We start from the raw sequence: 22,978 nt of genomic DNA on the forward strand, positions 1-22,978 counted from the left end.
GTGTGTGTTAAGGGTGGCAATAGACAAAAAGTCTCCTTCAGAAGCTGGAGTAGCTCTGGAGTCACTGTCAAGGTGAGGGAGACGAATCTATAACTTACCCAGAAGCACAGGGAAATTACAGACTTGGCAGCAGCGAGCGCCAAGGCGAGAGTGTCCACTGGGCCTTAGGATTCCAGGGCCGCTGTGAGGAGTCCCTGACAGGCAGCAAGAGTGCAAAGAGCAGACGATGGTGGGGGCACCAAGCTAGGGCTGGGACTGAATGTGTTTCCTCATCACCTCCTGCCTCATTGTGTCTGGTGAGCAGAAACTGATCATTCCCTTAACTGTGATTATGAGAAAGAGAGAGAGAGAGAGAGAGAGAGAGAGAGAGAGAGAGAGAGAGAGAGAGAGAGAGAGAGAGAGAGAGAAACACGGACAACCAGCATGAGGGGAGACACAGTGAGAAACAGGCTGAGGGGAGGGCAGGAGTGGAGGAAATGGGAGCTGAGGGAACAGTGATTGCAGGCTGCATAGGGAATGGGAAAGACTGGATGAGACAGGAGGTCAAGGTGGAAGAGAGGAGAGCCCGGCATGCAGAGGTCAGGGCTGTATCTTCCACCCAAAAATGGGGGCTGAGCTCAAGGGCACAATCATCTTCTCAGTGACCACAAGGAAGGATCTTTTGCAACATGGAGGAAAAAAAGGCCAGAATGATAAAAGAAGTTGCTGGCCACAAGATTATGGAGATGGGGAGGTCCTGCCCCCACTCAGTCCTCCACATGCGGCTCCGGGGATGGGGATCATTTTTGCTCTGATTTTCTCCTGACTCCTGACCACCCCAAGGACCCTCCAGAGGATCTGTTCTCCCTCCTGATGGCTCTGCTGGTCTCTCTTACTGTACGGATTGCAGACATGGTCTGGGTCCTGCTTCTGCTGCCAGAAGCCTGCATACAAGCTGATGAGTGGTGGGAACCTCACTACTGGGGACTTAACCACAAGAGGGGTGAGTGGGTCTGGGAAGAGTCGGCTGGCATGTGGGAGGTGACTGCTCTAGAAGCCAGCCTGTCCTCTGTACCCCAAGGGAAAGCTCATTCTCAGAGTTTGTTCAGCCCAACCTTTCCCTATCTGTCCTGTCCCTTATGGGACAGTGTGACATAGGGACTGTCCTCCCCTGTGTCCCACACCTTTCTATGGTGACGGCTCGGGAAGCTCTGGGTTGTCCCTTCCATCCCTGAAGGGGCTTCAGATTCTCCTCATCCTTCTCAGGGAACCCAGCAGGATCCAACAGAGAAAAGCCTTATGGGTTTCATCAACCAACACACGTCTCTGGTGTCCAGGGCGGCTCCATCGAGATCCCCTTCTCCTTCTACTTCCCCTGGGAGTTGGCAAAGGATCCACAGATGAGGATTCTCTGGAGATGGAAGAACTTCCGTGGAGAATTTATCTACAACTCTTCCTCGGGTTTCATCCATGAGCATTTCAAGGACCGGCTCATCCTGAACTGGACACAGCCTCAGACATCCGGAGTCCTCACAATCCTGGGCTTGAAGGAGGAGGACCAGACAGTGTACTTCTGCCGAGTTCGTATGAATGTGGAAAAGAAAGACAAAAAAAACGAAGGTTTTTCAGTCGATCGAAGGGACCCACCTCACCATCTCTCAAGGAGACCACATTCCAGGTCAGGCTTTGGTGGCCCTGGCTTCCTTGTACCATAGATGTCATTAGCGATCTTATATGTCTGATCCTTCCCACAGATTCCTCTCGTGTGTTCTGTCTGCTCCTCAAAGTTCTGTCAGCTTCCTCTTTCCTCTTCCCCACAACTATCCACAAGTCTTAGCTGCTCTCTCTGAGTTGCCCCCTCACTGTGCCCTCAAATCCCACCCCACTTCCGGGCCTCAGCTCTTCCCAGATGCCCAGTCTCCTGCTCCTTTCTCCCAACTGCACTACTGCTCTGCCCACCCCTGCCCTTGTTGCCAGAAATCCATGTGTGTGCGGCCTCTCCAGGATGGAGCAGCCTTCACTGGGTGCTGTGTCTGGGTCTCTGTTAATTCCCTGTTTACACCATATCTCGTGCCTTCCACAGAGGGTGCCTTTGGGTCCCCATGTTTACCCCTCCTCCTCTGGGTCCCCCTCCTTCTCTAAGACACAGCCCTCACCTCTCCTGCCCCAGTTTCATTTTCCCTCCCTCAGTTCCCTCTTCTCACTCACGTTCTCACCGTGATCAGGTCTTCTGGTGGCTTCACCTCCTCTGTGGCAGCTGTGACTTCAGCTTCCACACCGAGTGCACTCAGGCCCAGCCCTGTCACCCTGTGGGTATTACCCCTGCCACCTGTCACCACTGCTGGGCACTCTCATGGTCATTATACAGAGAGAGACATGGAGACCAGCAGAATTCAACCCCTGCCCCAGGTCATGCTGGTGACCAACAGACCCCACAAGGACCCGTTACCTCCAAGTGTCTCTCAACTATAGACAAATGGCCTCTGCTGGAACTCACTCTATTGTTTGCCTCCCTTCTATCTTGAGGTTGTGGAGCATGTAAATATGGCGTGTGTGTGTGTGTGTGCGTGTGCGTGTGTGTTTGTGCTTGTGTGTGTATGTGTGTACATATACCCCTTTTTGTGCTTAGGAAGGCCAGAATGAGGCACTGGGAATCCTCCTCTAATAAAACCAACTTTATTCCCTTGAGGCAGGGTCGCTCACTGAACCGGGAGCTCACTGTTTTGGACTAGGCTGAAGGGCTATGGAGCTTCATTGATCCTCTTGTCCCCATTTCCCATGATATTGGGGTTACATGTGCTCACGTGACCTGAATTAGAAATAATGTGTATGATATCTGAGGAAGGAACAACTAAGGTTAATCTCTGGCACACACACACACAAACAGAAAGAGAGAGAAAGAGAGATGCACCATTATGTGCATGCAAAAATGTAATAAAAACAAATATTTAGAAAATAAAATATAAAATTAATAGCCAAATAATAACCAATTATTAATTGCAATGCCGGTTCTCAGGGTACAGTGATAAATGGGTTTGCCCCTTCCAGGTTAGACCCACCTGCCTCTCCCTGGCCAACCATTCCTCATCTTAACCCCTGTGCTGGCTCAGGATAAAGTCCACAGCCAGAGCTGGCCAGGCCGCCTTATGTCTGTGTTTCCTGTGCCTCCTACATGTTTCCCTATTGGGCTTTTCTGAGATTTCTGTTCTTCTCAGCCTCCTCCCTCTTCCTCCTTTCCTAATTTCTCCTGGCCCTCGACATAATCTGTCAGGTGCTTGGTAGAAATCTCAGTTTAAGGCAGCCATGCCTGTCTCTGCTTTAGTCAGACACACCATGGTTTCTTCTATAGCAGGACTTCAGATGGTCCCCAAGGCCACATGCAGGCTAGACCAGGGCTCTGCCATTGAGTTAACACCTCACGGCCACTATGGGTTCTTCTCTCAGTATTTTTAAAATTAATTCATGAACTGACTATTTCTCCCCATTATTTTTAAATGTTAAAATTAATAATAAAAAGACGTTTTTTTCTTTCCATCTTTTAAGACAGTGTCTCATGTAGCCCAGGCTGGCCTCAAACTTGCTATACAGCTGAGGATGACCTTGAACTTTTAACCATCCAGCCTCCACTTCCCAAGTGCTGGGGTCACAAGGGTGTGTCACCATTCCTGTATATAGTGCCTGAGATGGGACTCAGGGCTTCGCACACGCTAGGCAAGCCCTCTACCAACTGAGCTACATCCACAGACCCCAAAAGAAATGTGTTTATCTGACCAAAATTTCCTCATTTAGTGCAAAGAAATCACAACCAGAGAAATATTTGCAATAAGTATTAAGAAAGAACCCTGTAGTTGGTTTATTATTTTTTATATAATTTCATTTTTGCAGCCAAATTCAATAATACTTTCCTTTGCAAATTTTCTCTTTCATGTCTAAGCAAAAAGACCCCTGGTGACCTCTCTCTCTCTCTTTTCTCTTCTCTCTCTCTCTGAATGAAAATAGATTCTTCTCTCACGCAATACATCTCAACCACAGTTTTCCCTTCCTACTCTTCTTCCATCCTCTATATCTTCCATCTTCCCTTTTCTCAGATCGAGGCCCCCTCTCTGTTTCATCTTCAGAAAAGAGCAGGCCTCGAAGAGACGACAGCCAAACAGAACAAAACAAGATACAACAAGACAAGGCAAAAGCTCTACTATCATGGTAGACTGGACAAGACAACTCAAAAGGAGGAAAAGAGTCACAAGAACAGGCAAAAGAGTCAGAGACACACCCACTCCCACTGTTATGAGCCACACAAAAACTCCAAGCTAACAGCCATAACGTATACTCAGAGGACCTGGTACAATCCCAGATTCGGTTTTAAATTCTCTTACACAATAGCATGCATTTCTGCTCTGTCTATCCCATCCTGTTCCACTGTGTCTTCATTTTTAATTGTACTTTCTGTTGTGTGTGCACAGGCACGTGGGTGTCTCAGTGGCAGGGTCAGAGGACTTTTGGGAGTCGGTTCTCTCCATCCAACTTGCTTTGAGGCAGGGTCTCGTCATCATGGCATCCAAGATGGCTGCCCAGACAACCTCCCTGTGATTCTCCCATCTCTGCCTCCTGTCTCCCCAGAACAGGGCTGCAGTTGCAGGTGCTCAACACATCTGGCTTTTTCTGTGGGTTCTGAGGGAACAAACTGTGCAACAGGTGTTTTATCTACTAAGTCTGCTTCTTAATTTTTATTAATTTTTTAATTTATGTGTATGTGTATGCCAGTGTGGTTACATATTTATATGCATGTGTCTGTGTGGACATACATGTGAAGGCCAGGTAACAACCTCGGGAAACTCTCCCTGGACACTTTATGCCTTTTCTTTTCTTTTCTTTCTTTCTTTCTTTCTTTCTTTCTTTCTTTCTTTCTTTCGTTCTTTCTTTCCTCCTGTTTTATGGAGAAGTGTCTGTCTCTGTCCTGGAACTCACCAAGTGGGTTAGGCCAGTTGGCAGTGAGCCCAGGAGTTTGTTGGTTTTCAGTTTATCTGATACTTGAGCCCCCATTTCACAGAGAGATGCTGCCCCTGAGAAAGAGATGGAGAATGTTGTGAGAGGACATAGAAGCCTCTTCGGCCCCCACATGCATGTTCAGGTGCACATCTCTATCTTGCACTGAGATGTTGGCTCAATAACTCACATCTAAGGAGCAGCCTTGTCCACACTGGCAGGCTACTTCTGTTCTAACAAGGACTTTACTAGAAAATGACCGTTTAGATCTGTGTGACTTAGAGATTGCTCTTTGTAAGGGATGACATGAGCGTCTGAGGACGTTCCTACCAGGAAGTAGAGTTGTCATTGCTCACCCGATCTCAGCCTTAGCATTTGTTCCCTTCTTCCTGTGTGAGCTTCTAAGAGCTGTTCCCCATCCCGCATCCCCCAAAGGAGGCAGGATACCAATGTGTGTCTGTCCATTCCACCATCCTAGAAGGACCTACTTGTTACTTGAGTGTAGTGTCAGCACCTGGGCTCTGGCAGCTCTAACAAGCCAGGCTTGGCCACCTGTCCTCAACAGGACAATTAGGGAGACGGGTCACAGTGAAATGCAGAGGAAAGAGGTGTTGTCAGCTTAGGGAGCCTTAAAGTTTGTGCCCCTAAGACTTCCCCATTCAGGGTTCAATTAAAGATGCCTGGATGAGGTAAGGGGAGGGGCTAAACATCTGAGGGGAAAGATCTGAGGGGAAAGTTTACTCCCAAAGGCTTCTGTCTATCCATGATTCTTTATTCTCTCTGGATGGATTCTTTATCCATCATTTCTCATTGTTCCTCTTGTTCTCCATGTTCCTTGTTCTACACTGTTCTCAGTTCTACCCGTTACAAATGTTCCCAGTCATATATACCCTTAAAACCAGCAATTCCCCAGCCCTGGCAGGTTCCAGGGCCAGAAGTCTTTTGTCCCATAGAAAGTCTGAGAAGGGTTTTCACACATATGCAAACACAGATCCATCAATGAACTCCTTAATGGAGAAAGTTAGTTGGAAAGGAATTAAATCATCAGAGGAATCTAGAGGGGAAGTTTAGTGAGCTACTCTACATTTTTAGGTGGTAGAAAGAGCCAAAAGGTTTATTTCAATAAAATTATGGGCAGGGCGTGGATTTGTTAAATCAGCGTGCCACTTCTTTTCTCCCAGAAGGCATAGAGGCTTCTAGGTAACCTACGTAAACAGTCAGGGAGAAGCTGATGGCTCTTGATCAGATAGCAACACACCAGACGCTGCAGTTTCTATGGTCTAGTTCTGGAGTTAGACTCACTGCTCTAAACCAAGAAAACAGGCAGGCCTCTAAATTATCGCTTCTAGGCTATGCTGTTATCAGTCGTTGTGATCCTGGTGTTGTGGGTCTTTCCCTGGGTTGCAGTTAATTATTTCTTCTGCTACCCTTGAGAGTCCTGAACCAAAGTCATCAGTGAACCGAGGTGAAGGTGAGCATAGGAGTTAAGAATCTTTTATGTGGGGTAAAACCAGAGCAGCAGCTTGAGCAGATGATGCTCTATGCCTGAACCCTAAGCCCTGACCAAATGCCTGCTGATAAAGATAATTTCAGAAAGGCAGATCTCTGTGCTTACCTAGGAGAGAGGAACAAGGTCTGGCAGTGGGAAACTGTTCTGAACTAGGGAATTTATTCCCAAATATGTAACAGAAGGGAAGCCAGCTACAGTGAAAAATCTACAGCAAAGGACAGTCACTTTATTCACAAAGCAAGAATGCCAAAAGCCTGGCCTTTGGGTTTAGCCCTTAGTGGATCCCTTGGTTCTGATAAGTCGCTCCTGAAAAGATGACTGGGCAATTATTGTATAATATCGCGGCTTCCAGAACTCAGCTTGACCAGATTGGGAGGAGAAACAAGGAGGTCCAGTGACAACCACCAGCTCCATATTTGGGATTTGACACATCGTGACCTGAGGTTTAGGCCTAAACAGAAGACAAGACATAGGCACAGCTAAGCAGTCCCAGTTCCGGTGTGGCCCCGCCCACAATAAGCCATCATCCTCTGTCTCCAGTCTCTCCTGCAAGGTGATCTGAGGAGTTGTCAGAACTGTGTGAACTCTCTTTCTGGGAGATCAGTTCTTTACTGGCTGGCTCCAAGCTTTGCCTTTTCCTTCTCCCAGGTTGAGACTCCTTGGGTGTCTCCAGTTATTGGAGTCCATTGCTTCAGTGTCTGACGGCAAAGAGTGCTGCAGAGGCTTCTCTAGAATCTTCACTCCTACTGGGGAAGTTCATGCTGACTTCCTTTATCTCTTCCCAGCCCCCAGGACCATGGCTCCAAGTCCCAGCACTGCCACTTCTGCACACACCAAAAATACCCTCACGGCCACAGAAGGTCAGATGAGCAGAGAAAATCAGACCCTGCCTCTGGGAACCAGAGTTGGGTTGGCGGTGTCTGCTGCTGTACTCCTGGCTGGGGTTTTGGGATTGATGGTGTTCCTCAGGTGGAAGAGGAGGAAAGGTAAGTGTCCAGACTGCATCCCCATCACACTTCCTGAGTGTTTCCACAGGACAATCTGCACCAGAGTCATCGAAGAGGATTGTTGACAGCTCAGATCCTGGGGCCCAGGTGATGGCTCAGTCAGTAAAGTGCTTGCCACACAAGCTTGAGGATCCATCACCACAATCCTTGTAGTCCCAGTGCTGAGCAGGGGCACAAGATCATCCCCAAGGCTGATGACTAGTCACACTAGCCTAATTGCTGAGCCTCGGATCCCAGTGAGAGACCCTGTCATTAAAAACAGCAAGGTGGACAGCTTTTGAGGAGGTAAGGGTGGCTTCTGGCCTCCCCAGGGCAGATCCCTGATGGCCTGTTCTTGAGTCCAGAGTCAGGCTCTGAGGCTTCTGCTTAGAGTAGCTGGGGTCTTTTGTTGCTGTTGTTTTAGTTTGGTTGACTGTAGGCCTGCACTGCTAACCCCACTGGAATTCTGCTTTAAGCCGGTTCCCCAAGTGAGGGTTCAGTTTGTGAACCGCACAGTCCAGTCACAAAATCAGTTCTCTGTTGACTCAACCATTTCGTCATCAGAGGAGAAAGGGCCTGCCTAGGAGGAAGCCAGGGGAGGGAAAAGCAGAAGGGACTGGAAGTCGCCTCAGCTCAGCTGTATTGATTGCTCCACTTCCCAAAGTCTGGCTTGAAACTGGAGGATCCTAAGTAGATGAACATCCAGTTTCCCAGTAACTGTGGGTGATGGAGGAGGTGTCCCAAGGACTGAGTGTTCATTTTAGAAAGAGCTGTGGTGTTGACAGACATGGTCAGAGTAGAGACAGGAGGGTAGAGGAGTTCTCAGAGGAAGAAAAAATACATAGAATGTCAAAGAATAAACAATAACAGCCAGAGGCAGTGAGTTGGCTCAGTAGGTCAAGACACTGGAAATTCTAGAACACACAGGGCCGAAGGAAAGAACTGGGTCCTGTATATTGTCCTCTGACACACGCATGCCATGACCTGTGCACACTCACACACATGGTGAATAAATAAATATAACACAATTAAAAATAAAAACAATGACAGCCACTGTGATCTACACCTCAGTCTTTGCACTTGGAGCAGGGGCAGGAGGATCTTGACTCCATGAGAATTTATCTCAACACCTCTCCCTTCAACAGAATAGTCCGGAAATTGCTGGGAGTCATATAGGACACTCTCTGGCCTTCCAGGAAAGGGATACCATGTCAGGTATCCCTTGAGTAGTGTGGTGATGGTGGAGAAGGCAGGAGATGATGGGGGGAACCTTGGAAGTCAGGTCCCCAAGCCTCTAATAACAGAGGCAAAAGGATGGGCAAAGGGAGCCCAGCTTCGGAAACAGGAGCGCCAGAACAGAAGAGAGAGGCAGAGTGAGAGAGAGACAGAGAGCAGGGCAGAGGAGCAGAAAGAAAGAGAGAAAGGAAGAGATGGGGAGATGGGCAAGGCCCACTTTTTAAAAGGGAACCTAGCAAATGCACACAGGAGGTGCTGTTAGTGGTTGCACTGAGAACATATCCGGTCTGAACCTCAGGGGCCGGTACAGATGCCTGAATAATAACAGTGATGTTGTTGAATGATAGGGGAAGTGGGTGAGTAGGAAACATCTCATTCTGAAAATGGAAAAATTAATGAAGATGTCTATTTTAGGTGGTTGGAGAGATGGCTCAGTGGTTAAGAGCACTGGATACTCTTGGGTAAAGGGTCGCTTCTTCATCCCCACTGCCCAGTCATGAAAAACCACTCAACAAAACATATTATTTTCAATACTGTTTGGCCAATAGCTTAAGCATATTTCTGGCAAAACTCATATCCTAAACTAACCCATCTCTATTATTCTGTATATCACCACGTGGCTGTTGCTTACCAGCTAAAGTTCCCAGCGTCTGCCTCAGGTGGAGGATCCATGGCTTCTCTCTGACTCTGCCCTTCTTTCTCCCAGCCTTCAGTCCAGTCCTCCCTGCCTAGCTCTGCTCCGCCCCTCCCTGCTCTGCTATAGGCTCAAAGCAGTTTCTTTATTCACAGTAATCACAGCATACAGAGGGAAATCCCACATCACCTCCCCTTTTCTGTTTAAATAAAAAGGAAGGCTTTAACTTTAACATAGTAAAATGACACATAACAAAACAGGTATCAAGAATTACAGTTACAATATTTATATCTATTTTATTTTTTATCATAATTAAGGAAAACTATAACTATAACCATTTATTCTTCAACTCAAAGACTCCAGAAGGTTACAATATTATCTAAGTAAGCAGGAATTACATTGTAAGCAACTTCCAAAACTCTAGATTTGACATAGACATCTCACTGCTTGAACAGTCACCCAAAGTTCTTCTGTACCATTGGAGCATCCATCTTTAGCCTACAGGCCCATAGTAACCAGCAGACTATTTTACAAAGCAGGAAATTTCAAAGACACTTTCACCTATGCTGGCAGTTTGTCCGTCATATTTGTGTGTGTGTGTGTGTGTGTGTGTGTGTGTGTGTGTGTGTGTGTGTGTGTCCTACAGAATGTCTACCAGACTCATTCATGATGCAGGAACCCTGAGGGATTGTCTCACCTTTAGGCAAATTTAGCAGTCATTTCTCTGTGGGTCCTGCATGTCCAGTTTATAAAGCAGTCCAGGCAAGAGCAGTTTCTTGCCAAATGGTCAACCAACTCCATAAGGAGCCTCTTCAATGCCCATCATTTCTTGAAGTAGCTTGGTGTTGCCAGGAGCAGATGTGTCTCACTGTCATAATAAGTCTTAAGTTCTTAAGCATTTGAAATGCCATATTCTGAAGGTCTCTGAAAGATCTCAAGAATACCTGTATACCTGAAATATATCTCTTTACATCTAGAAAATCTAACTAACACGACTACAAGCTTGACTATTACAGATGATTATCTATTAACCTTTATTTTTAATTATACATTACATTTTTAAATGAACTACACAATCACAATACCTTAAGCAAGAACAGGAAAATATATACATGTAACACAATTGATTTTAAATTTGTATCAATAACTAAGATCCATACCAATGCAAATCTCTATAGCAGGATACTCTTGCAGAGGACTGAGGTTTGATTCCCAGCAGCCACATAATGGCTCACAGGCCCCTGTATCTCCTGTTCCAGGGGATCTGACGCCCTCATCTGATTGCCACAGGGACCAAGCACATATGTGGCAAACACACACAAGCAGGCAAACATTCACACAATAAAAATAATTAAAGATTTTTTAAAAGATGTCTATACAACAAAAATTGAATTCAATACAATTCCCACCTAAACGACAATGACAGTTTTGCAAAAACAGTTTATCCTCTCCAATTCAGAAGCCTTCAAAGACAAAACAAGGCAAAATGAGATAAACAACAACAGAAATGAAATGACCGATAATAAAGCACTCCACTGCCTGATCCCAGAATTTATTCAAAGTTGCAACAGGAGGCTGGAGGGATGGCTCAGCAGTTAAGAGCACGGAATGTTCTTGCAGAGAACCTGAGTTCTGCTCCCAGCACCCACACCAGGCAGTTTACAACCGCCTGTAACTCCAGTTCTAGGCATATAGGAAGCTCTCTCCTGAATCCACAGGCTCTGCTCTCATGTGCATCTACCCCAAAACAGACACACAAACTTTAAAAGTCTAGAAAAAAATACAGTAGGTAAATCAGTATGAAATAAATTACAAAGAAAAAAGGCTACAGTTGCCCTGCGAGAGTAAAAAGTTTCAGTGTCCTCTCCTGGGAACGAGATAATGGAGGGAACCAACTCCTGCAAGATGCCCTCTACCTCCACACAAACTGTGGCACAGCCCCTGCCACATAATAAATAAGTGGCAATAAAAAGGCGATAGTAATTAAAACAGCACAGAATGCACCAAGACGCATAGACCAGTAGAGTAAAATGCAATCCAGGAGGATGCGGTTCCTAAGGGCACAAAAAGGAAGGCAGGAGAACACAGAGTAGACAAGCAGGTGGATGGTCAGGAGGAACTCAAGGTTGGAGAAGGAATAAAGGAGACAGGGGTGGGGCCTGGACCTGGCAGGGATTTGGGGGAGGGGTTGCTGTGTAGGACAGCAGCCCAGCAGAGGTAGTCCAGGCTCTTCCCTCACTGTCTGGGGCGGTCCCTTTGCTCCCCTGTCCTCTGAAGGAGCTGAGCATAGAGGACAGCTGAGGGGCAGAAGGACGATCAGCACGGATGTCACACTGACACTGTCTCTTCCCCCACAGGGCAGAGGACTAAAGCCGAAACCACAGCCAGGTGAGCGCCATCCTGTCCTCTGCAAGAGCAACCAGTGCTCTTGCCCACTGAGCCATCTCTCCAGCCCCTTCAAATGGAGAACCGCACACAGGGCTCTGCACATCTCCCCACCCCTGACTCATCCTGTCTGCTTCCTCCACGTCCTCCATGACGCCATGCTCTTCAAGGACACCAGCTTCACACACTGACAAGGGGTGCAGCAGAGTCTCAGGGAGTCTCCTTCCAGAACAGTCCCCACCCCAGTCCTCATGGGGTCTTTCTCCTTCTCTCCTTCCATTTCCTAGGCTTCCCTCTCTGTGGCTCTGGCTCCTCTCAGCCTTGAACATCTGCCTGGATTCCACCAGCTCTCCCATCTTTCCCTTTCTTACCTCTGCCTTTCTCTGTGGTCAGTGAGCCCCGCTTCCCAGGAATCCTTTGTTCTAGGTCTTCCACATCTCTTGCCCTTTTCTCTTCACCTCCCAACCTCTCGGCCCTTCTCTCCTGTCTTTCCTTTTCCTTACTGCACATGGCCTGCTCTGAACCTTCTAAATTTTTTCTGAGAAAGGGTCTCAGATTGGCCTGGCTGGCCTTGAACTGACTGTGAAGCCAGCCAAGGGCAACTTTGAACTTCTGATCTTTTCACCTCCACCTCCCAACTATTGGAATGATAGGCATTCGGACGGTGGTGGCGCATGACTTTAATCCCAGCACTCGGGAGGCAGAGGCATGCGGATCTCTGGGAGTTCGAGGCCAGCCTGGTCTACAAGAGCTAGTTCCAGAACAGGCAACAATGCTACAGAGAAACCCTGTCTCGAAAAAAAAAAACAAAAACAAAAAACAAAACAAAAAAAAAAAGAAGCTAGACAGGCATCACACCACACCCGGTTTATGAGGGGCTAGAGATGGAACCCAGGACCTTGTCAATTAACACAAGCACTCTGAGAGCAACACTGAATCCCCAGCTCCTCCCTCTTTCCTCTCCCTGTGGCTTCTCTGACCAGATACCCTTCCTCCAGTCTGATCTCAGGTCCCTTCTTACACAAACTTAGCCTGAGCACCTACCAAGAAGATCTGAAATTTTTCTGCCTTCTAGTTTTAATCAAGGTGATAAGACAGGATAGCATTGGTTCTTCCTATTTCTAGTTTCTGTTCCTGCCCAGTGTAAGGCAGTTTCCTAGAGTGACTCACCTTCAGCTAGCGCTAAGAGACCTCAGCTAGGCCCCCTTACCAATGGCCTCTCATTCCTCTTCCAGAAAAGGCCGAACACCAACATGCCCACCGTGAGTAATTGAGGATGGCAGAGGCCACTCAAAGGGAACCAGCTTCTAGTGTGTGTGCATGTGTGCTCGAGTGTGTGTGTGCATGCATGCGTGTGTCTGTGTGTGTCTGTGCATGTGTGTGTGTTTTCTCAGGTGTCAACCACTTTTCAAATAGCTAATTTTATTACATTTTACTTATTTGTTTGTGTGCATATGTGTTTATGTGTTGGTATCAGTTTGACATAGCACACATGTTCAGGACAGAGAGAGAGCTTCTGAGAGCTGCCTTTTTCCTTCCACCTTGTGGTCCCTGAGATGAAATCAGGTTGTCAGTCTTAATGGCATGGTCTTACCCACTAAGTCATTTCTCCTGACCCTACTTGGGTTTTGGATTTTTGTTATTGTTGTTGTTCTTTGGGTTTTTGGTTTTGTTTGGGGGGGTTTGTTTGTTTGTTGTTTGAGACAGGATCTCACATTGAACTGGTACTCACCAGTTAGACCTGGTCGATCGACAGTGAACATCAGGAGTCCCCCTATCTCCACTTCCTGAGCACTGAGAATACAAGCATGCACTATATATATACATACATACATACATACATATACATATATACATATATATACATATATACACACATACATATATATACACATAAATACATATATATACACACATACATACATATATATACACACATACATACATATATATACACACATACATACATATATACACACACACACATACATGTGACCGTGTGTTTAGAAGGCAGATATCAATGGTGTGTTTTCCTCAGTTGCTGTCCATTCCATGTTGGATTCCTGCATGTATGTTGTGTTTGTGTGTGTACTTGTGCATGTATGTAGAAGTCAGAGGTCTATGTTGTGACTGTCCTCAGTTTCTCCCACCTTTATTTAACATTTATTTTGAGGTGGGTCTCTCACTAACTGAAGCTCATCAGTTTGCCTGGGCTGCCCAGACAACAGCTTCAGGGATCCACCCATCTCCACCCCCACCCTCCAGGCACATTGTGCCCAGAGCATTTTGTTGTTGGTTTGGTTTGGTTTGGTTTTTTGAGATAGGGTTTCTCCGTGTAAACATCCCTGGCTGTCCTGGAACTCACAGAGTAAACCAGGCTGGCCTCAAACTCACAGAGATCCACCAGCCTCTGCTTCCTGAGTGCTGGGTTTAAAGGCGTGCGACACCACTGTGTGGCTGTGCCCAGCATAGTTTACATGGGTCCTTGGGGATCTAAATTTGGGTCTTCATGATTGGAAACAGACCCTTTGCCAACTGAATCATCTCTCCAGCTTCCACTTTACCTTTTGAGACAGGGTCTTTCACTGAATCTAGAGCTCATCTGTTAGTCTAGGATGGCCAGTGAACTCCAGGGACTTCTCCGCCTGTCTCTGCTTCTCCAGCATCCAGCTTTATGTGGCTGCTGGGGTCTGAAGTCAGGATGTCATGTTTATGTGACAAGCAGGTTACTAACTAGGCCATCTCTCCAGCCCAGCACCTAATGTCTTAATTCTTTCTTGTCCAGCCTCTAATCTGTTGCCCATCTTGTTCTCATGCAGGGAACTCATTGAAAACACTGAGAAATGTGAGCAAGTTGAGCCCGAAGGTAAATTCTGACAGCTTCCTGTCCCACACCTGGCTCTGCCTTCTTCTCCCAAGACCCCACACTTACACAAGCATTCCCTCAGTGTTTTCGCCTGTCCCTCCCTCACCCTGCCCCTCCCTCACCCTGTCCCTCCTCACCCTGCCCCTCCCTCACCCTGCCCCTCCCTCACCCTGTCCCTCCCTCACCCTGCCCCTCCCTCACCCTGTCCCTCCCTCACCCTGTCCCTCCTCACCCTGCCCCTCCCTCACCCTGCCCCTCCCTCACCCTGCCCCTCCCTCACCCTGTCCCTCCTCACCCTGCCCCTCCCTCACCCTGTCCCTCCCTCACCCTGTCCCTCCCTCACCCTGCCCCTCCCTCACCCTGCCCCTCCCTCACCCTGTCCCTCCCATGTAACCAAGGTCTTCACCTCACACTTGGAACACCCAGCCATCTGTCTCCCTTCCTGTCACATACCTTGACTTCAGAACTCTGTGTTTCTTTTTCTCTAGGACGACATATGGACCCCAAAGAGAACCCCAAGGTAAGCGATTCAGACTCAGGTCTGAAGGAGTTAAGGGGGTGTTGATGGAGGCAGAAGGTTGGAGGTCAGAGGTATGGGAGGGACACTCAGGCTGCAGCTGCTGCTTTATGGGACCCTCAGCTGCACTGCTGCTATCTAATGCCCTGTCCCCATCCCTGCAGGACAACAACATCGTGTATGCCTCCATTACCCTCTCAAGCCCGACCTCCCCAGGAACACCAGCCTGCCCACCTGTCCATGAGAACCCCCAGGAAGAGACTGTATACTCCATCGTAAAGACCAAATGAGCGGGTCTGGGTGACCATCTCAGAGTCACCTTTGCTTCTAGTAGGAAGACTCCCAGCTTCCACTGATACCCACAGAGTCAGATGCTCACAGGTCACAGATGCCCATGGCCAGGACAGAAACTCACACGTCAGGAACTCAGAGAAACTGAGAAACTCTTAGTTTCCTGTTCTAACTTCCGAGGCCTCTTTCATACAAATAAAAAGATCCACAGAATTTGCCTAAATGAATCTAATTAAGGGTCACTAGTGTGACCCGTAACTTCTGGCCCTCTGAGAACCCCTCCTCTCTTCTTTTTTCGTAGTGGCCCAAGGCAGGGGATGCTCCAAATGCTGGCAGCTGTCCACACAATTTGGATGTGCACCCATCATGTGGACGACAAGGTGTGGCCTTGTTGGAGTAGGTGAGGCCTTGTTGAAGTAGGAACAAAAGAAAAGTAGGGAGCAGAAAGATAGCTCAGTAGGAAAAGGGAGCCTGCCGCCTGGCCCAGGAACCTGGGGTTGATTCATGGGGACTCAAAAGGTGCAAGAAAACACACCATGGAAACCTGTTCTCTCCCTCTCACAGACGCCTATAGCCAGGCACCTGACACTGCCTATGAGTCCCCAGCTAACAGATGCCCATGTGCCAGGCCTCTCACCTGTGAGGTGAGGTTACATCAAAGTAGGGAGGTTGCTGGCCACACCTCCAGCATCCTGCCCCTTCCCTGCCTCCTGCCTGGGAATCAGAGAGCATGGCTGCAGGCCTATGCAGTGAAAATACCCTGTTCTTAAGAGGTACAAGAAGAGAGCCCCATTGCTGCCACGTGGGCTCTGATTTCCTCTCCTCTGAACTCAGGGCATCTTGTCTGTCTCTGGGCCTGAAGACCCATTGTGGTGTTTTTTGGCTATGGAAGTAAAAACAATTTTCAATACATGTGTTACTCCCAGAAAATCAATTGTTTTTCTCTTGACACACACCTGTGAGGTCTCTTATGCATCAGAATGATAGACTGTGTCAAGAAGCAAGGACCATGGTCCACACTGAGAACCCCTGCCTGAGGATTCTGGTTCCTCTCCCTTACTCCCTAGACACTGACAAGTTAGTCACAAACACACACACAGAGAGACACACTGACCCCTCCATGCTCCTCCTCAGGTGACAGACATTGGCTTGCTTGGGTTCCATGCTGGGCTTCCTTTCCTCACAGGCCCATCTACAAGCCCCAGCTTCCCTTATTTCCTGCCATGTTGATATTCTGACCTGTGGGGTCTCCCCTAGGACAAGACTTCCTTCCCTAGTCCAATTTGTCTTGACATTTGATAGTCAGCAGGTCATCTTCTACCAAAGAACATGCTGGGACATAAGCACAGCATCCACACTGACCGATAAGGATGAAATCCAGGCTGCTTTCACAGCCAGAGGTGGTTCATGGGCATTTGGCAGTGTGGCTGTAGTTGGCCCCCATATGTCCATAGGGAGTGGCACTATTAGGAGGCATAGCTTTGTTGGAGTGGGTGTGGCCGTGTTGGAGGAAGTGTGTCATTGTGGAGGTGGGCTCTCAGGTCACCTATGCTCAGTCATTGTTCAGAGTAGATGCAGTTCACTTTCTGCTCCCTGTTGATTCAGATGGATAAGTCTCAGCTCCTTTTGCAGCACCATGTCTGACTGCATGCTGCCATGTCCACCATGAAGATAATGAACTAAACCTCTGAAACTGGAAGCCATCCCAAATTAATTATTTCCTTCATAGGAGTTGCTATGCTCATGATGTATCTTGACAGCAATAGAAACCCTAAGACGGGCATGCACGATTCAGATCCACCAATCACAATCCTGCATAGATGCAGCTCTCATTCCATCAGTGACAAGTCTCGAATGTGTATCAATCATAGGCCTTTGCTGAGTCATTGGAAAACTGTCCCACCCCATGGGACTAGCTGAAGCTAGGAGGGGTGATGGAGACGTCACCAAGGCTTCTCATGACTAAAGTAGAGTCTCCTGGGGCAGCTGTGAGATGTCTGCTGTGGTGTAACTGGATCCAAGCCTCTGAGACTGAACTCAGCAACAGCCGCGGTCACAGTGATCTTGGCGGCTGGGGTGGTGTCTCCTCTGAGCATCCCTGAGGTGTTCACACAGGCAGGCTGCCATGGTGACCATCTGCCCAGTCATCTAAGGAGTGGTTCATTCATCATCTCCTCATCCAGGTGGCTGGGCACAGAGAAAGGGCATCATGGATGTTACTCCAATGACCATGTGAATTGTCATGTTAGTTTTCCTTGTTCAAAACAGAGGAATAACAAAGGGGCCCACAGCAAAGACTTACACAGAACCAGCATTCTCAACAACATTTAGGCCAAACTCCCTTAAGGTGAAGTGCACATGACTGTTCTAATGAGAGCAGGCATGGGGTCTAACAGGGCTACCAGTGTTTAGGATTCATGTTCCCCAGCCGCTAGAGCCAGACAGTAACAAACAGTACTAGAGGAATCCGGGCATAGTGGCAAAAGCCTTTAATCCCAATGGTTGACAGGTAGAGAGAGCAAGATTATAAATTGGAAGCTATCATTAGTACCTATAGAATCTGAAGCCAGCCTGGACTACATGAGACTCTGTCTTAAAACCAACAAACCAAAGCTAACCAAAACTCCAAACAGCACAGAGAGATCATGGAGGCAGGTCATCCATTAGTTCACTTTGGTTTGAGACAAGAACTTGAAGACCTAACCAATTTTCCGTTCCATTCACTGAAATAATTTTTGTGACTATTAAGAGTTTCATTAAGCAATACAGGAAGCTGAAGAGGAGATTGCGAATTTCTCAGTTTCTGTGACCTCAAACTCAATGACATGTGAGTTCCTTCCTCTGCCTTGGCTATCTGCAGAATCTGGGAGACTTCATACAAGAGGAATAGGTGACTAAATTGGTCACCCCACCACTCACTGGTCTTTAGGACACAATAGAGAGTCTCTTTTGGGGGCTCCCCCTCTACAAGGGTGCAGGGAGGTGCTCCTGCTGAGATTGGGAGATGAAGATGATGATGCCATGCTAAGGGAGAAAGAAGGGCTCAGGTGATGGCGGGGCAATGGTGCTACTGTAAAGTCCTAGCGCAGCCTGAGTGTCCTGTCTACACCACAGGTCATCATCTCCACCCTCTCTCAAGCCTCCCCTCAACTCTCTTCAGACCCAGTCTGGATGTCTCCTTGCATGATATGTCTGCATCTGTATTCTGATACATATGTGTGCAAGCGTGTGCTCACCTATGTGGAGACCAGCGGACAACCTTAGGCGTTACTACTCAGGACACATTCCACCTTGGATTTCTTTGCTTGTTTTGAATTTTTTGAGCGACTGAAGACCTGAAACTGGATATATCGACTAGGCTACGCTCAAACTCACTGAGATCCACTCGTGTTTTCTTCTGACTCTGCCTCTGTCTCCCCAAAGCTGGAATTAAAGGCATGGACCACCATGCCTAGCCCCCTCTAAGTTTTAACTTTTAAAATTACACTTATTTATTCTTGGGTGCAGGACACACTTGTGCTACAGCCTGAACTGCAGCCAGGTTCTAACACTGCAGTCTGACACTCCCTATGGTCACAAGTGCACAAAAGCCCCATGTGTGCACACTTCAGACCCAGGCTGCTCGTCCACAGAAAGTGCCCCTCCTCTGTGAAAGTGTCATTACTGCAGGGTCCAGTCACTGCTGTAGGGGAAACATGGTTGTCACTGCAGGAGACTGATCACAGCATCCTGGACAGAAACCATCCCTCAGCAGGGTCCCTGTGGGAATCTACTGAGTCCAGACTTGAAACTGAACAGAGCACATGACTTGGGATTCATGGGCCAGCAGGTGGCAGCAGTGAGGTTGAGCACCTATAGAGCCCACCAGAACCTGCTGTATAAAAATGCTGGGGTTAAGTCGGGCGGTGGTGGCGCACGCCTTTAATGCCAGCACTTGGGAGGCAGAGGCAGGCGGATCTTGTGAGTTCGAGACCAGCATGGTCTACAAGAGCTAGTTTCAGGACAGGCTCCAAAATCACAGAGAAACCCTGTCTCGAAAAAAACAAAAAACAAACAAAACAAACAAAAAAAAAATGCTGGGGTTAGCCAGGTAATGGTAGTACATACATTTAATCCCAGCACTAGGGAGGCAGATACAGGTGAATCTCTGTGAATTTGAAAGCAGCCTGGTGTGCAGAGCAAATTCCAAGAAAGGCACCAAAGCTACAGAGAAACCCTGTCTCAAAAACAAATAAACAAAAATGCTGCGGTCCAGGAGCTGATATAGGTCAGGCCTCATGAGGTCAACCCCTCCTAGGGACTCTGCAATTGGTTGACTTTTACCCACAGACCCCAGACAGTAGGGCAAGACTGGATGAAGCCTGGAAGTGAAGCTTGGGTCCTGCATCTGCACAGACATCTGGAGACCTAGTATCCTGGACCTACAGGAGAAGGACTAGACCACGTATTTCTGTAAACACAACAGAAGGCTTGTAGACTTGGTGGTCGATTGATGGGACCCAACTGCCCATCACCCATGGTGAGCCACCCTGGTTCTGGTTTGATGCCTCTGACTTCCCTATTCCCTTGATGTCACCTCAGGCTCCCGGCTCCCTTCTCCTGTTCCCTGTTGTCACCTCTCCACACAGGCCCGAAGGCTCTTCAGAGCAATGTCCCCATTTTCATGACTGGCTACTGTGTCTTCTGATCCTTGCCTCTCCTCGGAAGCAGAAGCAACTGCAGTCCCATGCCCTGGGAGCGCTGAGACCCGGCCTGGACACTGTGTTGCTGTTACCCGTGCGTCTTTCACAAGGTCCTGCAGGAGCTGGGGACTCTGTGCTTCTCTGTTGCTCACAACCTTGCTCTGCCGTGTTTACTCAGGATGAGGACTTGGTAGGCAGGTGCTGGATGATCAACTGTGAAAGGTGCCTTCCATGATGGTGTATGTGTGTGTGTGCACATGTGTTCATGCACATGCAAGTACATGTGTTTGCAACTGTGTGCTCATGCATGTGCAGTCTAGAGAACAACATCCGCTCTACTACTCCAGACACCGTGTACCTGGACATTTTGTGTTGTTAGTTGGCTTTGCTTGTTTGTTTGCTTTGTTCGTTCCTTTCTTGCTTTTTTTTTTGTTTTTTGTTTTTTATCAATCTGGTTTTGGTTTTTCTGTTGTGTTTTTGTTTGTTGTGTTGAGACAAGGTTTCATTACGCAAAACTGGCTGGAACTCAATACACAGACCAGGCTAGATTCACGCTAACAGATGTCCACTTCCTTCTGCCTCCCATATGTTAGAAAGAAGTCATGTGCCACCAAGGCCACATTAATATTTTAAATTATAAGCCGGGCGATGGTGGCGCACGCCTTTAATCCCAGCACTCGGGAGGCAGAGGCAGGCGGATCTCTGTGAGTTCGAGACCAGCCTGGTCTACAGAGCTAGTTCCAGGACAGGCTCCAAAGCCACAGAGAAACCCTGTCTCGAAAAACCAAAAAAAAAAAAAAAAAAAAAATATTTTAAATTATATTTATTTATTTATTTTAGGAGGAAGGGCACACTCACTTTGCAGCCTGAGCCGTGGCCAGGTTCTAACACCGCAGTCTGACACTCCCCATGGTCACATGTATGTAAAAGCCCCATGTGTGCACACCACAGTCCCAGGCTGCTCTTCCACAGAAAGTGCCCCTCTCCTGTGAAAGCATCATGGCCACAGGGCCCAGTCACTGTTCTTGAGGGGAAAATGGTTCTCATTGAAGGAGACTGATTACAGCATCCTGGACAGAAGTGATCCCACAGCAGGGTCCCTGTGGGAATCTACTGAGTCCAGGACTTGAAACCACAGAGCCCATGAGTTGGGATTTAGGGGCCAGCAGGTGGCAGCAGTGAGGCTGAGCACAGGGACAGCTGAGATCCTGAAGGACCAACAGTGCACAAAAATGCTGGAGACCAGCAGCTGGTACATGGCAACGTCATCAGGCCCAGGCCTTCCTCGAGAGACTTAGAAATGGGGTGACCCTCACCCACACACCCTAGACAGTAGAGCAAGGCCAGATGAAACCTGGAGGTGAATACTCAGAATCAGGAGGGCCCCTCTCACTCCTCACTGAGACTAAAGACAAGGTTCATCTGAAAGAGTGCTTACCTGCCCGGTGTGCTCAGTAGTCATCCTTGGCTACATAACAAATTCAAGGCCCAGCCTGGGCTACATGAGACCCCCTCCAATAAGGAGGGACTTTCTGACAGATATGATAGGCCCAGTCCCCTTTCCCGACTGATGGACTGTTTGGGCCTAAATCATCCCAAAGGTTGTGTGCTCGGTGTCTCCAGTGATGGATGGATACAGAAGTGCGTCCACGTGCAGCTGGCAGTGAGGCCGAGAGAGTTGGTGCCTGTATCAGAGGACCATGGGGACTGTGAGGAAGGCAGAGAAAGCAGACATGTCAGAGGCGGCTGCATAGCCACCTGAGGGAGCATGGAGTAGGCAATCAATGTCAGGAATCTAAGAGAACGGGAAGTCACCTCAGCACATGTCACACCGGGAGAATGATGCCACTTCCTCTGGTCCAATCACATCTTCCTGCCCTTCAGGAAACTGATGACACCTTGTCATGAGAAAGGGTGGGATGACCTCCCACACAACCAGCCCTGAGGAAACCACAGCCTCTGCCCCCACCTCTCACACATACACCCCAGCCACGGTCCAACTGTGTCGACTCTCAGAGATGTCCCAGGAAATATATCAATAATGACACACTGCTGCTCTGAACCTTCTTTCCCACTTCATGCAAAGAAGGTTCTAGAACAGCCATAGCTAGAGGGAATCACTCAAATGTTTTGTGGGAACAGCCCTGTGGGAGCCCAGCAGCAGATCTGTGGCCTTGACAGGAGTTCAGAGGCTGCACTGAGCAGGCAGCCGGAAGTCAGTGTGGAATGGAGGAAAACAAGAACTTTCTCTGATCCTTGGTTTCCTCTTCTGAGTGTGTGTTAAGGGTGGTGGGAGGCAGAAAGGCTCATTCAGAAGCTGGAGTAGTGTGGCAGTCACTGTCGAGGCGAGGGAGAAGATCGCCCAGGAAGCCCAGGGAAGAAACAGACTCGGCAGCAGCAAGCAGTCAGGGTTAGAGCGTCCATGGGGCATTGCATTTCCTGGGGCGCTGTGAAGAGTCCCTGAAAGGGAACAAGAGGGCAAAGAGTAGATGAAGGTGGGGTCACCATACTGGGGTTGGCACTGAATGTGTTTCCTCATCACCTCCTTTCTCACTGTGTCTGAAGTGAGCAGAAACTGACCACTTATTACCACGATCACTAGAGAGAGAAACACAGACAGCACGAGGGGAGACATAGTGAGAAACAGACTGAGGGGAGGGCAGGAGTGGAGGAAATGGGAGCTGAGGAAACAGTGATTGCAGGCTGCATAGGGAATGGGAAAGACTGGATGAGACAGGAGGTCAAGGTGGAAGAGAGGAGAGCCCGGCATGCAGAGGTCAAGGCAAAAATTAGGAGCTGGGTTCAAGGGCACAGTCATCTTCTCAGTGACCACAAGGGCGGATCTTCTGCAATAAGGGAAAGAAGAAGCCGGAATGATAAAGGAAGTTGCTGGCCACGAGGAGGTGGAG

At 48.2% G+C, this 22,978-nt stretch overlaps 1 protein-coding gene across 1 annotated transcript; it reads left to right on the top strand.

Annotated features, from left to right (window-relative positions):
* The first annotated feature begins 1,514 nt into the window (after positions 1–1,514).
* LOC130871472 (paired immunoglobulin-like type 2 receptor alpha) lies at positions 1,515–15,522 on the top strand. Its single transcript, XM_057764835.1, has 6 exons — positions 1,515–1,657; positions 7,258–7,458; positions 11,686–11,716; positions 14,533–14,579; positions 15,068–15,099; positions 15,261–15,522. Exons 1-6 carry the CDS (start codon positions 1,570–1,572, stop codon positions 15,384–15,386), a joined length of 525 nt encoding a protein of 174 aa, XP_057620818.1. The 5' UTR covers positions 1,515–1,569; the 3' UTR covers positions 15,387–15,522.
* Positions 15,523–22,978: the final 7,456 nt, after the last annotated feature.

Source organism: Chionomys nivalis, chromosome 3, assembly GCF_950005125.1.
Source record: "Chionomys nivalis chromosome 3, mChiNiv1.1, whole genome shotgun sequence".
NCBI classification, from domain to species: domain Eukaryota; kingdom Metazoa; phylum Chordata; class Mammalia; order Rodentia; family Cricetidae; genus Chionomys; species Chionomys nivalis.